General features: G+C 39.7%; 2 protein-coding genes across 2 annotated transcripts; both read right to left on the bottom strand.

Annotated features, from left to right (window-relative positions):
* Nucleotides 1-477: 477 nt before the first annotated feature.
* On the bottom strand, nucleotides 478-8,236 carry LOC308086925 (galectin-3-binding protein B-like; the record flags this gene model as incomplete). The annotated part of the gene is made up of 4 exons (XM_080430568.1): nucleotides 478-1,534; nucleotides 1,666-1,939; nucleotides 3,077-3,268; nucleotides 8,182-8,236. The coding sequence occupies 4 exons, from the start codon at nucleotides 8,234-8,236 to the stop codon at nucleotides 478-480; spliced, it is 1,578 nt and encodes a 525-aa protein (XP_080286694.1).
* A 312-nt stretch (nucleotides 8,237-8,548) lies between these two features.
* LOC308086679 (phosducin-like protein 3) lies at nucleotides 8,549-9,265 on the bottom strand (the record flags this gene model as incomplete). Its single annotated transcript, XM_080430318.1, has 1 exon — nucleotides 8,549-9,265. One exon carries the CDS (start codon nucleotides 9,263-9,265, stop codon nucleotides 8,549-8,551), a length of 717 nt encoding a protein of 238 aa, XP_080286444.1.
* Nucleotides 9,266-15,619: the final 6,354 nt, after the last annotated feature.

Here is a 15,619-nt window from a genome sequence, read left to right as displayed (position 1 = left end):
GCTCCTTTGGGAATAAATATCCTGCCAGGTAATTTCAAGCTAGCTGGGTCATCCAAAAATCTCTTCAATGATCAGTTTTAACAGCTCAGTACACTGAATTAGGAACACTTATTAGCTTTTTATTACACATTATAAACAACCACAAGTGAATAACTGATTAAAATGTGCTTCCACAAGTAAGGAATAGGGAAAATCATGTCAAAAGAATATATTCTTCCAGAAGTTGCTACACATTTTCAGGTCAATGTATCCTCCTGCTGTATATGTATTTTTTATTTTCATTGATTATTGGTCAGTTAGATTACATCTGTCAAGCATGTTTTAATACAAAGACATGTATGCCACAAGTATGTTATTAAGATCATAAAGGTGCCAGATTAAAACAAAAAACAAGGTTAAAGGACTTGAGTAAATGCAAATAATCAGGGAGATTCAATTATTTTAAATCATCGCAAAATAACTAATTCAAATACTTAATTATTCCTCTTCCTCAGTGAACTTGAGCCCTGTTGTGTATTTGGGCCGAACCACCACCTGGTAGATGTGCTGATTGGAGTCACATGGATAAACTGTGGTAGCTGGGATGAGGGCCATATCCTTGTTGCTGACACGCTTGACATCCTGGACATGGAACACATACTTTCCTGCACAACTTAGGACAACCTTGTTTTCATAAACAATGCTTTTATGAAATTCTGCAGGCAAATCACCATTGTTTCGTTCTGGAGTTAGCATTGCTGCCGGGCATTTGAAACCATCATTACTGCATTCATTACTTTTAATGTACAACTGTGTGGACCAGCTCATGTCTCTGAAGAGGGTGAAATAGGCACTGGTGTGGACAGGTGTACTGAAAGAGGCCCTGAGGCTTTCGAGTCGGCTATTTTTTCGAACGAAGTACCCATGTTTTCTATAGTGCTGGACTTCCTGGTCATCGAACGCATAGCTCCATGGCTTGTCCGTGTAGATTCTGGGTGTGTAAGGTTTCCACTGGCGTACAAGCTCACCAAATAGTTGACCCATACGCAGGGCACTGAACTGAAAACCAAGCAACTTCCCAGCCTGGTAGCGAGGGTTTTGAAGTCTGTACAGATCTTCAGCTGAGATCATAGGGAAACGGATGAGTTCCAAAAGGTCAAACTGATCCTCAGAGATAGGTGCGCTCACATGAGCGGCCTCCCAGCTCTCCAGCCCCTGAAGAATGTAGGACTCACTGGGAACCACCAGGTCTGAGCGGGATAGTAGAGCCTTGATGGCTCCCAGGGGAACGCTGGTCCAGGTTGGGGAACGGACGAGTGCCTCAAAGTTCCAAGCCAAGTAGCGGAGACAGATTTTCTGCATTGCCTTGTCACCTGTGTGGACTGAGTATCCATACAGAGAGATCTGGGTCTGGAAGGTGGAGTCTTGAGGAAGAAGATAGATGAAAAGTTTCCCTGCCTCCTCCTGAAGCTGTTTCAGTCCCCAGTCAGACGCCATCTTGTGAATGCACTGGGCAGAGGATGTGGTGATGCCAATCTCTCGTGTGTACAGGTACCTGGGACATTCAGAACAATCAACGATCACTTATCCAACCTAAACCAATGTCTGTTGCTGTTACTGTACTGTGTATATGGTTTATATAAAGTCAGCCTAAACACACCAAATACAAGGCAATATTCCTTTTACCTGACAAAGGTGGTGACATACTGATGACAGTTAGAACTGACATCAATGCTGAGGCTGCTGAGGTTTATCAGTGAGACGTTGAGGAAAGAGGTCTCTGGGTCCAGGGTGAGAATCAGCTTATGGACACAAATGGTGTCCAGGGTGCTGTTGTCCTCTTCCACAGTAATGTTAAAGTCACAGCCACGTCCACTGTCAAACAGCGCCCCCAGGAGTTCAGATATCTCTGTGGTGTGCTGCACTTCATATGCACGACTCACATTCTGGACATCTGCCTCTGAATGTATCATTAATGGAATACTGTGTTTATAAACATAAAGGGACAGTGTATTCTGCACATCAGCATAAAACTCTAAAATGCATTGCACAAAGAAGCATACATTGTCTTATATGTTAATTATGGTATAAGTATTATTTTGGCTGAATTAGAAATTCTATGCAGTTGAATGCAGGTGGGTGAAAGAATGAATATACAGTATGTGAAGGTATTTTCATAGACTTTTTAGAACATTAGTTACAAAAGAAAATGAATCTTTACATTTGAAAAATGTATGTTCAACATATATTTGGGGAAATATCCCTTTGATAACCAAGCTACTATATTTGTCATAAAGAGATATAAAATAAAACTTTTGCATATCCAGTCTGACCTAGCATACAAATCACACCAGCATCCTCTTCATGTTTACAATCGGAGACCTCCCATCCGCTGAAACCACAGCTGGAGAGCTCGTTCTCTGTCCCAGCGCAGGTTAAATCATCCATCCAGATTTGACCAGAACCTTAGCAAGGGAACATTATCCAATTAGTTTCATTTGAACTCAAATCAACAAGCCATACACTATACTATCATGCCATTTAGCATTTATTTTTTCAAAATTTAGAGTAGCCAATTATTTCTTACCCCCTTTTTCTCCCCAATTTAGTCATTAAGCCAATTGATTCCTCCCCACACACATTTCTGTGTTGTCACTGCTGTTGTGTCTTACTGACTCACCTGCCAGTGAGGAGCCCCCACCGGGAGGACTTGGAGCCTTCTTCCTACTCCTCCCGCCCTACAGTCCCCACTGACAGGTGCCTCCCCAGCCCGTAGGAGTGGGACTACATGCGATGACCAATATCACCCTCCCCGCACGGCTTCCCTCCCCCGAACACGGTCCAATTGTGTTCGCATAAATGCCCGACAAAGCCGGTTGCATCACAGTGGATTCGAACCCACAACCTCCGTGGTAGTGGGCAAGGACTTTACCACTGCGCCACCCAGGTGCCCTCTATTTAACATTTCTTATTAGTATTTTATCTACTCTGTTTTGGCGCATGGTATTTGTTGTGACTGCTGTTTCTATGACATCTTCTGTGTGTTGTTTGCATGACTGAATAGCATATTGCAAAAAGAAAACAATAATGAATGCACCTTGACCATACACTCCTCCAGCAACGGCAGCTTTGGCATCAGCAAAGTTGAGATAGCGACACACCACTTTGGCTTCAGCCATATCCCAGCCGTCATCACACACTGTTCCCCAATCACCATTATAATAGACCTCCACACGACCCTCGTTAGAAGACTGTCCCCCAACCAGCCTCACGTGTCCATCCTGAAACCCTGCAGAGAGGTAAAAACCAGTGGTGGAAAAAGTACTCAAATGTTTTACTTAAGTAAAAGTGTCAATACTGCAATGTAGAAACAATGTTCAAGTAAAAGTCTGGAATTCAAAATTGACTTGAGTAAAAATACAAAAGTATTGGTATCAAAATGTACTTAAAGTACCAAAAGTAGAAAGTACTCATTATGCAGAATGTCCCATTTCACAAGTTTGCAAATGTATAAGAATTTGCAAACGATCTACAAGCTCACAATGCTTCGCGATGCATTGTGAGCCTGTAAATCTGCTATTTTCAAATGGCCGAAATGTATATACTGTAGGGCTGAAGTGGGTAATGTATGTTTTGTAATAATAATCAAAATCTACAAAGTAACTAGTAACTAAAGTTTTCAAATAATTGTAGTGGAGTAAAAGTATAATATTTGCCTCTGAGATGTAGTGGTGGAGTAGAAGTAAAAGTACTGAAAAATGGAAATACTCCTGTAAAGTAAAAAGTACAGTACTTGAGTAAATGTTACTTTACACCACTGGTAAAAACACAACCAAAGTTGTCTTTCCCCTTCATCACAAACAATTAAAAACAAAAAACTGAAAATCTGTCAGCAACAAACACTGAAGTTAAAACAATAAACAATATACATCTATTGAAAAGTCATCTACATAATTCTACCTAAATTAAAATATTTGTCTTGCAGTATATCTACTCTAAAGGCAGGGTAGCAGGAATGGTGGTCAAACATTAGATGTAGAACTGAGAACAGCTTGTATTTTCCAAAGATAAATATCTGAAGAACTGATCGTCCAAGAGTTATTATGTTATGAAATGGACATTGTCACATCATTACAATGACATTTTCAAACAACCTATAAAATGCTTTGGCATTTAAATGTGTTCATGGGGCCACATGCAGTTTATTGAGGGCTCTCAGCTGTCAGGTGTTAAGCAACCTGAAGTCCTACCCACCAAAAGTGATGTTGACCAAGAGAAGGACACAGGATATGAAGAAACACTCTCTCGACATTTTTCGGGTGCTGCAGAGGATAAATCTGAAAAACAATTGGAAGACATGGAAAATCTTGCAAATGGACACCTTGTGTCGCTATATGCAAAAGCTGTTAAAATGATCACCTACACAAATGTAGAGAGCCACAAACAGATAATTCTGCTTGACAATAATAATTGTGATTGGTATTGCAATGAGGCACACACACACACACACACACACACACACACACACACACACACACACACACACACGCGCACACACACACACACACACACACACACACACACACACACGCACGCGTGCGCGTTGGGGTGTACGTACTCAAAGAACATAAACACAAATTAAAGACAGAGACTGATCTGAATTTAGAATAAAAGGATTATGTTGTTGCAACAAGGAGACAGTAACTTACAATCCCACACTCCATTCTGTCTCAAATGACTCAGGGCAGATTCAACTTCATAACCCCAGCCATAACCACTCTAAACCCATTTACTGGCACAGTACAGTACATGTGTTACACAGTCACACAGTCAGTCACAGCCAGTAGTGCCTCTCTGCTGAGGAAAACAAAACCGATGAGCTCCAGAAAACGAAACCCATGAGGTCTGAGGGCACACGAACGCAGACCCCACTCTTGCAGCTTCAGGAATGTTCAGGCAGGGAACTACATAAACACAAGAACTGCATACAAGTTCCACATATCTCAGACTCTCTCTAAAAAGAACATTAGTTGACAACTTGATTAAAAATTATAATCACATATGCATCTGGGTTGATTTTCATTCGCACTCTATTCTATGTATGATAGATCTATTTTTGATAATCATTAATACATTAGATTCTGATTTGTGTATCATTTTGTATAGTGTCATCTTTGGCCTAACTATAAATATGGTATAAACATTATACCATATTTCTCCTCTCTGTGGGTCTTGTTGAAATGTCATATCCATGTTACCTTGACGCCAAACACATATCTATGTTGACTAAAGTTTTAGTAAAATGTGAAGCTGTCACCTTTCACCTAGAAGTCAGGACTTTCTGTGCATGTGTTTATCATATTGGCTAGCCAGCCTGCCTCTTGTGTGACAATTTGGTTGAACTTAGATCCCTCAGGCAGTGCCTGCTACTTTGTTTTTGTTTGATGGCTCCTAGTATAACTCATCAATATAGATAGAAGGTTAATCTCAGACAGTTTTGTCATGTCAAGTTTTGTCATGTCATGTCATGTCATGTTTTGTCATGTCATGTTTGATGTCATGATGAACTTGGTTTCCAGGGAGACAAAGCGAGATAAAGAACTGGCCACAGGAAGAAGACAAACATGGAGCCACTAATATGTAATCAATTATGTCAGATGTGTGAAACCTGGGTACTATGGTTATCAATCTTGATAAGCCTCTGTTATAACCCTCTTACATTCTGTGTCTCTTCAGAGAGCACTTAGCATAGAACTCATTTGTATACTGTAACCTCTGTCTGTTCTCTCGAATACAGTAATCAATTTCTATATTCCAATGGTTGTCTCTGAGTCTTATTCCTTCTTGAAATAACTGAATGGGTAATAAGATCTTATTTTTATAATAAGGTAGGCTTCAATTCCAATCTTATCAATGTACAACATACATCCTCTATAATACTCCCACACTCTCCTCTCTAAGCACGATTTATACCTTGACATACAATTGCGTCGCATGGTGAAAATAGGGATCTTCATAACACGTTCCAAGACCTAACCCAACCAGAGCTTGTAGATCTGCTATTTCTGGTGTGCTTTCTTTCTGATTGATGATAGTCCACAATAGTGCAGAAAGCACCAAAAATCTCTGATTTGAGTAGGCTATGGATAATTCTGAAAGATGTTAGGCTGTTAGGCTGCAGTAGCAGTTATTTGATACAGAGACATTATTTGTGGTTTTACTTTATTCCCAAATTGACAAATATTTTCTTCCTTCCAGACTATAGAGTACGCAACTCATATGGCACTGATAAGCACTCATAATAGGTGTAAGAATGATAGGATAAGATTTGCAAAAGTTTCAGTAACAACATTTTAGCGTCAATAATAATTGCATTATAATTTTCTCAGCCACATTACACATGCACAAGCAAGCATATTTGCATCTATGCTATTCTCGCAAGATGAACTAAATATATTACAAGATTTTAAAATGCCCTAGAGGGAAAAAAATCTTAACCAAAAAATAAATAATAATTACCAAATTCAAGATATTTCTCTTGCAACAAATAGATGTTTGGTGAAATGCCTAACTGTCAAGAAATGCTCCTCATTGGTCCCATGCATGCTCTATTTAAGTAATATATGAGAGAGAGAGAGAGAGAGAGAGAGAGAGAGAGAGAGAGAGAGAGAGAGGGAGAGAGAGAGAGAGAGAATGGAAGAGATACGGTGGGGAAGTGTTACCTAGCAACGGTAACGGTTGGATAACAGAGTTTAAGGATTAGAACATTTTCTAATATTCAAGTTTTGATTACTGCATCATTTCAGGTGTTTATCGTTCACCACTGCTATTATTTAAAGTACGCTTTAGAGACAACTGTTCCTCGACAATGTGAACATAAAGAAACTGGTTTCGATTGGTCTCCATAGAGACATTTGGGTGCTTCTTGAGGGCAAATTGCACCTGTTTCATGTAACCCTGTATTTATTTGCATCTGTGGTTTGTTTTAATGTAGTTTGTTGTTTGTTGTTTTTCATTAAATGTATTGTATTTTATAACTGTACTTGTTTTCATGCCGTAATTAGGGCGTCCTTGAAAAAGAGAGCTTGCTCTCAAAGGGCTTCCCTGAATAAATAAAGGAGAAAAAAGAAAGAAAAAAAAGAAAGAAAAAACAAACATTAAATTAATAGTTTGCTGTACAAATATTTCTGGGTCAAAAGAAGGGTATGAGTTGAGTTATTTAATATTATATTTATACATAATTATGTTGTTCTGTTTTTTGATGGCCTCCAGAGAAAGTGCACATCTTGACCCCCATATATATGTGTTTGTGTATATATATAAATCATATATATATATATATATATATATATATATATATATATATACCCCCCCCAGGCCAGAAGCAAAGATTTGAGTTAAAACATTTCGCTTAAAAAATATATGTTCAAAAGATTTGCACAAATGTTCCACGATTTAAAAAAAAATAGCAGATCTACAAGCTCATAGCGCAGAACGCTTGTATATCTGTTATTTTTTAATAGCCAAATAAATCTTAAAATGACACAGAAGTGTTCCCGGAATGAATGGGTTAATCTAAGGATAGAGAAACATTTACACAACACAAAAATTGAATGAGTAAGAGCTGTGACATGACAACAATGTCCTCTCTTTCATAGAGCACAAAGGTCAGATTCACAGTCCTTTGACAATGCAGCCTGATGAAAGGGGTTTCAGTTGATTAAATCTGTCTGTTGGTAAAACTGAGATAGACAGATAGCAGTATGCAGATATAACAATTTCCAATGATTAACTTGAGTAATTGTCTCTCTTCAACATCTCTTCGCTATATAGTAAAATTTCAGTTATTTAACTTTTTAACTTTAAAATGATGTTTAAAGTAAAATTAACATGATATTGTTTGTGTAGGACCATAGCGACAAGCCTGCATAAATCCCCAATGTAAGGTATTAAAAGGCTGGCAAAATGCAGTAAAAAAAAAGGTCTTCCAAGTCCTTTGTGCATATTTCACCCATGCAATAGGCACAGGTGGGTAATGATATATATTATACAGACACACAGAACTAAAAGCAATGAACTTGTAGGTCTGCTATTTTGCATCGTACGATGAAATTTTAATCGGGCTTCAGCCCACATTAATCAAAACAGTGCAGACAACAACAAAGCAGCAACTGGTGGAGGAATGGAGATCTGTAATCTCGCCCATATCACTGTAGTCGTAGTGCAGTGTGCTGACCAACTCCGTCACACCAGGCATCAGCAACAGTTGACCTTTTTATACAGAATGTGCTGCAGTCATGGCAGGCATTTCTCCATGTCATCCATAATAATGTTTTACTGTACGCCACTTACAGTACATAATATCATTGTTATGTGTCGAGCTGCTTGCTAGTGATATTCTGGAAGGTTTCATATCCGACTTGAGTGACTAGAGACACTGTAGAAGTTGTGATTATTAACATTTAAAACCACCTAGGAATGTGGTTATATTTTCATGTCGTTTTTTGCTGTACAGATAAAAAAACAATTCCAATGTGGATAGGCCAAAAATGTGATTTGTGCTGCCAGTCTAGTCTTCGACTTCTGAGTCGCTGTCTTCCCGCATGGGGAGTGACGATCTGATTGAGGTCAGGAGTATGTCTTCGATCTGCTTCCTGGGGTTCTCCTCCAGGTCCGTTGTCACAGCTCCGGTCTGCGATAACCCCCACTCCAAATCTTCAGCTTTTCGATTCTTACCACCGAGGACGAGTGGTCCGATAAACGACGCCTTCAGCTCTCCCTCAAAGTAGACGAAGATGGTGGGCAGATTGTGGTCGGGATAGTTGGCGATACAGGTTTTGGAGATGGACTTGAGGAACTTGGTCTGAGGGAACTTCCTGGCCAGCATGCACAGGTGCTGGTTGATCAGGGTGCACAGAGGAATGCCCTGTGCGTAGAGGTGCAGCACCACCCAAACGCCGGCCCCGGCCTGGTTGACTTCCTTGACATAGTCCTGTCCAGAGATCTCCCCCACCTCCCCGAACACATTCTTCACCTGAGTCACCTTCCACTCCGCCAGGCGCTTCTGCCTGTAGGTCTCGATGGCAGCCTCATCCTCGTCATCAAATTCATCCTCGTTTTCGTCCAGCTCATCAAGTGTCATGCTTTCAGAGGTTTTCACAGCAGACTGCCGCTGTTGGAGAGCCAGCTCCTCCTCTTCGTCATCTTTGGGAATTTCTTTGGGAGGAAGAATGCCCTTCTGCCGCAGAATATAATTCCACTCTGTGTCTTCATTTGGGTCCTGCATTGTGACTCAAGCCTCAATGTATGAACTGAGGTTCATGATATGCTATTTATACTGTATGTGTTGCTCTCTCTTTCTCTTTGATTCAGTCATTCACAGTTCTTTGAGCCTGGTCAAAAACCCTTTCAGCTGAAACAGTCATTTACTGTTCTCTGACAATCAGCTTGATCAAAGGGTTCTCTCTCTCTCTATTCAAATCAATGGGCTTTATTGGCATGAGAAAACATACATTTATATTGCCAAAGCAAAAGTGGAACAAAACTATTACAAAAAACAATGTAGGTACAATTAAATGGGAATAAAGAAATGTGTAAACAGATCTGTGTTACATTGCACCTGCCTTACAAAACCATACAAATTGTGCATTTGCTGTCAGAAAAGGTTAGCTGTGGAAAAACTTTTGAAAGAAATGGCATCAACATTTCAATGTTTTGCATTCACTTCACTTTGTATAAAACCTTTTGGACAAATAGCAGCAACGTTTTTCATAATACATATAACAGTAGTTGTTCTGTTTATATTTACAGTATTTTCTATATACTGAGATCACTCGGTGCAGACAGTGCAGACATACACATGTATTCCATTAGACATCCTTCTCCTGTCACAACAGCTCACACGTCTCGCTGCTGTGTTTGCACATTGTTGTACTTCACCCAGCAGATATGGATTATTGGGCGGTGAAACCGCCCCTATAAGTGAGATTTGGAAAAATGTACAAATATCTTGGGCAGTGAAACCGCCCCTAAAAGTGAGGTTTGGAAATTTGTACAATTATCCTGCGCTGTGATTGGCCAATCACAATCTATTCAGGACTGTGATTGGCCAGTGTCACATGACACATGTGCATAGCCCTATATAAGCAACCATAACTTGAAAAAAAACATAAATTTGTTTTTTTCAAGTTATGGTTTCGTCCATCATAAAGAGTGTTTCAATAAATGTATTTATCTTTTGTACATGATTGATCGACTCCATTCAGTATTGTGATTAGCTAGCAAGACACCGCCCACTTCACACAGGGTGTGATTTTTTTTTCATTAATCATGTTTTCAAACTCTCCTTGGGAGATTGTTATCTGTTGAAAGTATGTGTCTCTGATGTTGGTACAGTGGGCAAGTGGCTAGGAAGTGTAGTTCAGTTTCTACAGAATTTTATGTGCACTCTTCTCTTGGGAGCCAGGTCTGCCTATGGCGGCCTTCCTCGGTCACTGCGTCTGTACATAGTCGAGGCTTTTCTTTGTTTTGGGTCAGTCACAGTGCTCAGGTATTCTGCCACTGTGTATTCTCTGTTTAGGTTTAGTAAATTTGATTTGATTTGATTTATTTTTGCTGTCTTATAATTTGGTCTCTCTCTCTCTCTCTCATGCACACGTGACATTGAAATGTGACACTTAAAGGAGAGATCCGCCCATTTTAAGTGTTATCTTTGATGTGTCGCTAATCACTCACCATCAATGAAAGGGACGTTGAGTTATTTCAGAGAGTCCCGTGTCCTGCAGTCTGTCGACCCCCTCCGTTGGCATAATGGGAGCCTGTGTAAGAGTGAAAATCGTCTATTATAACCGATGCAAAGTTCGTATTTTCTCTACTACTGCTCATTGTGGAGTCTCATGATACTCAAACGTGCACTGAATGTCGCGAACAAGCTATCGTTCATGCAGAACGAGATGATGCTGGTTGCTTACTTCTTGCACAGATGCCAGGTTCTGTGGAAGAAGTAAGCAACCAGCGTCGTCTAGTTCTGCACAAACGATAACTTGTGCGCGACTTTCAGTGCATGTTTGAGTATCATGAGACTCCACAATGAGCAGTAGTAGAGAAAAAACTTTGCATCGGTTATAATAGACGAATTTCACTCTTACACGGGCTCCCATTATGCCACGGAGGGGGTCGCCAGACTGCATGACACGGGACTCTCTGGAATAACTCAACGTCCATTTCAATGATGGTGAGTGATTAGCGACACATCAAAGATAACACTTAAAATGTCCGGATCTCTCCTTTAAAGTGGATTCTGGTTGTTGTAGTCATATTCAGTTGGCAGGACTCAAGAGAATATTACTTGTTTCTACTTCTAGATATGGATCACCATTCATATTTTGAACTAAATGATGCTTTCAAGTTACAAACTGAGCTGGTCCTTTTTGCCTTTGCCTTCTAGTTGTAAAATTTCACACCAGCATACGCATACGGTTGAGGATAACAATTCTGAACAGACACTCTATCAATGATTATCACAATATAGTTTCAACTTTTTAACAAACTTTATCTTCTGTTTTAACCTACAAATATCACCTTATTTTACATCTTAAAATGTTTCCTTTATAATATTCAGCACATTTCTTCATAATGTTATTTAGATGTCAGCCAAACATTGATTTTAATTGCAAGCTTAAAGCACTCAGAGAAACATCAGCTATAGCATGTCCAAAAAAGCTGCTATGGTCCTTTACGTTTTTTCTGTTATTGAAATGTATCCTATTCGTACAAAAGTGATTCAAGCGTTTACATTTTTTCTGGGTACAATATATTGCTGTAAACACTAGCACAATTATGCCATGGGGTGTTTACTTTTTATTTTTATTTTATTTTTTATTTCAATACTTTTGTCATTAATATTTTAGCCCGGCCAGTAATACTGAATGCCATTTTGACAATTTAGAGCTGAATAACTAAATAAAATTAATAGTTTGCAATACAAATATTTCTGAGGAAGCTGAGAAAATGCAGCTAGTTTTTGGAAGATTGTAAAGTCACTAAAAGCTAGGCCTTTTCTCTCCCGTCACAGATTAAAAGTGAAAGTTGTGTTATTTTAGATAAATCTGATATCTGTGATGTTTTTAACCATCATTTTATATAATCTGGCCATCTATTGACAGAATGTCTGTTAATCTTTCTCCACCAGATCATGGTTGTGAATCGGTTACTGACAATTCACTCAACTCACTTTTTCCATCCAGGTGAAAGCTTTTCGTTTTTCGTTTAGACCAGTAACACATACTGACGTTTTAAATGCACTTTCACAAATATGCACTAAGAACTCTCCTGCATCTTAGTGCATGTATATTTTATATTTAACACTTACTTCAGGCACAATTACTGCAATATGGAAAGATGTCAATATCAAAATTGTGCTGTCTAGCCAAGATCCTTCAATCCCTAGTCAGTTCCCAGATATGTGCATTCCTGAACACACACAACATACTTCAACCCCAACAGTCAGGTTTCAGACCAGGTAATAACGCTGTAACAGCTACAGCGCTTGTCACAAACAATATACTAAAAGGTATAGATAATCACCAACACTGTGCAGCTATTTTCATTGATCTGGTTTTCAAATTATCTGACAGGGAGAATGCAAGCTGTTGTTGCTGATGATTTTAGATCCAGGTCTCTACAAGGTTAAATTTTGGGTCTTCTTTTATTTACTCTTTATGTTAGTAATACTGCACTCCCCTCCCTGCACAGTGATGTCCATTATTACGCTGACGACTTTTATGCAGTATTGGCCTAATACTGTATGCCTAATAAAGAATTTCAATCATCATTGGCCCAACTCTTGAAATGGCCGCTGCAAATTTGCAGACTGCCTTTGATAGGTTTCAATTGGCCTTAATTAATCATAAGCTTGTCTTGAACTCAGACAAAACAAAATGCATGTTATTTACTAGGTCTCCCAGCACCAATCCCTCTACAGGTATTCATATTCTGAAAGGTGAGCAAATTGATCTGGTCACGTCTTATAAATACCTGGGCATTTGGCTAGATGCCAAGCTCTCATTTAAGGTGCTTGTGGAGCATGCACCTTACCAAAAAAACTAAGAGGATAGATTGGTTTCCTCTACAGAAACAAGTCTTGTTTTTCTCTTGTCAGTAGAAAGACTGTTGTTCAATCTGTAATAATGTCTGTTTTTGATGTGATGTACATGCATGCTTCACTCTCCACGCTGAAGCCTCTTGAAGCAGTCTACCACAGTGCTATGCGATTCATCACTGGCGATGGTTTTCACACCCATCGTTATATTTTATGTGAAAAAGTGGGTTGGCCATCTCTCGCAGTTCGTAGAGAGCAACATTGTATTTTATTTATTTATAAGGCCTTGTGTGCTAAGCTTCCTTTGTATCTATCCTCGCTTTTAGAACCAAAGGTTACTGGACATTCAACACGTTCACAGACACACATTAGATATATCAGTCCACATATGAACAGTGAACAAGGAAAGACTGCTTTCATTTATTATGCTCCACACAAACGGAACAAACTTCAGGACTCTCTGACAAACAGCAGACTCTGTTTTTAGTTTTATCATAAAACAAAAAAAAGTCTGCTGTTTGTCTTTCATGTCCTCCATACATGAACAACAAACAGCATTGATGCTTTCTCCGAAAATAAATGAATAATCTCTTTACCTATACCTATACCTAAATAACATTTGTCTCTAAGAATTGTAAAACATGGATAAAAGTAATAAGAAAACATTCCGGAGAAGGCCTGACCTAATATATTTAGCTAGAGTTTGCACTAAATTTGACAAAAAATAAGGATTGGCATAATTGGTAAATATCTCAAACGTAACTCAAACTATTGAAAAATGATATGTTGAACAATGAGAGAATGGGGGGGGGGGCATGCCCCTTAAAGTCACTTTTGATCTTGTTTGCTTGACCCCTGTCATTGACAAGCGCTCGTACAAGGTGAAGCCAGCACTACTCCATGGCCTGATGGTTTTGCGAAGGCCTGCCAGCTGTACTGTATACAGATGTGCTTACCAGGAAGTGTCCGCCCCCCTTTTCTCAGACCAGGTGAGTGGTAAATTAATGAAAATGGCTATGCCAACTCCAAACAGCCTCAAAGACACCATGCCAGCACTATTTGACACCACTGATTCCGAAATCAGAAATTAAAGGAGACGGACTGTAGCCTAGGCAATACAGATTTGCTTGCCAGGAAGTGTCCGCCACCATTTTCTTAGACCAGGTGAGTTGGAAATTAATGAAGATGGCTATGCCAACTCCAAACAGCCCCCCCAGACACCCACTACGTTTCTGTAGGCCTAGCTTTTTAATAGATCCTATGTTAGTAAAGCTCCCAAAATCCACCAGAATACTGGAAATTACATACACTCGGTTCAAAATCTTCTGTGGGGGGACCCGTAGACCCCCCACTTGGGGGCGGGGTCAGTTGACATGCTTTGGTGCACACATGGGCAACATACGGCTTGGGGGCCGGACCCGGCCCTTTGACCGTCTCAATCCGGCCCGCCAAGTCCTCAAAGAAAAACTAAAATGACCCCCCCCCCCCCCAAATAACGTACATTCTAAAAGGCTGCCGTATGTTAATGGTTTTGAGAAAAGATTATTTAACTCAACTCCTTTTTAATAGTAATTATTTTTTACCATTTGAGTACTATACCTGCATTCCTCCATGATCCATCCGTGCCATCCATGTTTATAATGTAACAGTGAAACAGTCAACCTTGATTCCATATTTATAACATAATGCAATGTGTTTTATCAGTGACCTATCAGTGGTGCATTATCAGAAATGTATAGGCTCATTTAAAAGTTGATATGGCATTGACGTGGATTGTTTTATGCAAGTCATCTTTTTATTTAGCCTGGTATCCAGCCTGCTTCGCTACGTTCGGCGGACTTTTTTTTCTCTCTTCGCTTCTCAGTCTGGAGAGCACCCTATTGACTCGTTTTGCAGAACTACACTGGAACTACATATGTTACGTTGGGCAACGTCGTTGCTGATTGGATGTTGTTCAAACGAATGACGAATCACAACGATCACACTGTTTTTTTTTGTCCCGCCCCGCACCACAGACCAATCAGAAGCCACGGTAGGTTTCGAAGCTTTTGGCATGTCCCGCCTCCCTTGGAGATAGGAGGCTTTCCAGACTGAGAAGCGAAGAGAGAAAAAAAAGTCCGCCGAACGTAGCGAAGCAGGCTGGATACCAGGCTACTTTTTATTGGCCAGAGTACACCAGAGTGATATAGTACAGTACAGCTATACAAAAATAAACATGTTTTAACTGAACAAGCTAAACGAGTAGCAGGCTACCTTATTGTAAAGTAGTCTGGCGACTGGCATGTCTACCAAATTCATGCAGTTTTAACATAATTCAGCACTATGTGTTTCAAGATTCAATTGTACAATGTGTGACCCTTCACTCACTTTATCGAAGTTAGTATGGCCCTCTGGAAATATACATCTTGCCCACCCCCGGGTGTAAAATGCCAAATCAGCACGACTATGGCGTAAATTAAAACATTTGTGGTTATAGGGCGCCATCTTCTGGTTGAAAACATTTGACTTCCATCATGGAGGTTTTGATTCCAATCAAATATG

Source organism: Gymnoscopelus braueri (genome assembly GCF_963280865.1).
Source record: "Gymnoscopelus braueri genome assembly, chromosome: 6".
NCBI lineage: Eukaryota > Metazoa > Chordata > Actinopteri > Myctophiformes > Myctophidae > Gymnoscopelus > Gymnoscopelus braueri.
This window is presented reverse-complemented; position numbering and strand designations above follow the sequence as displayed.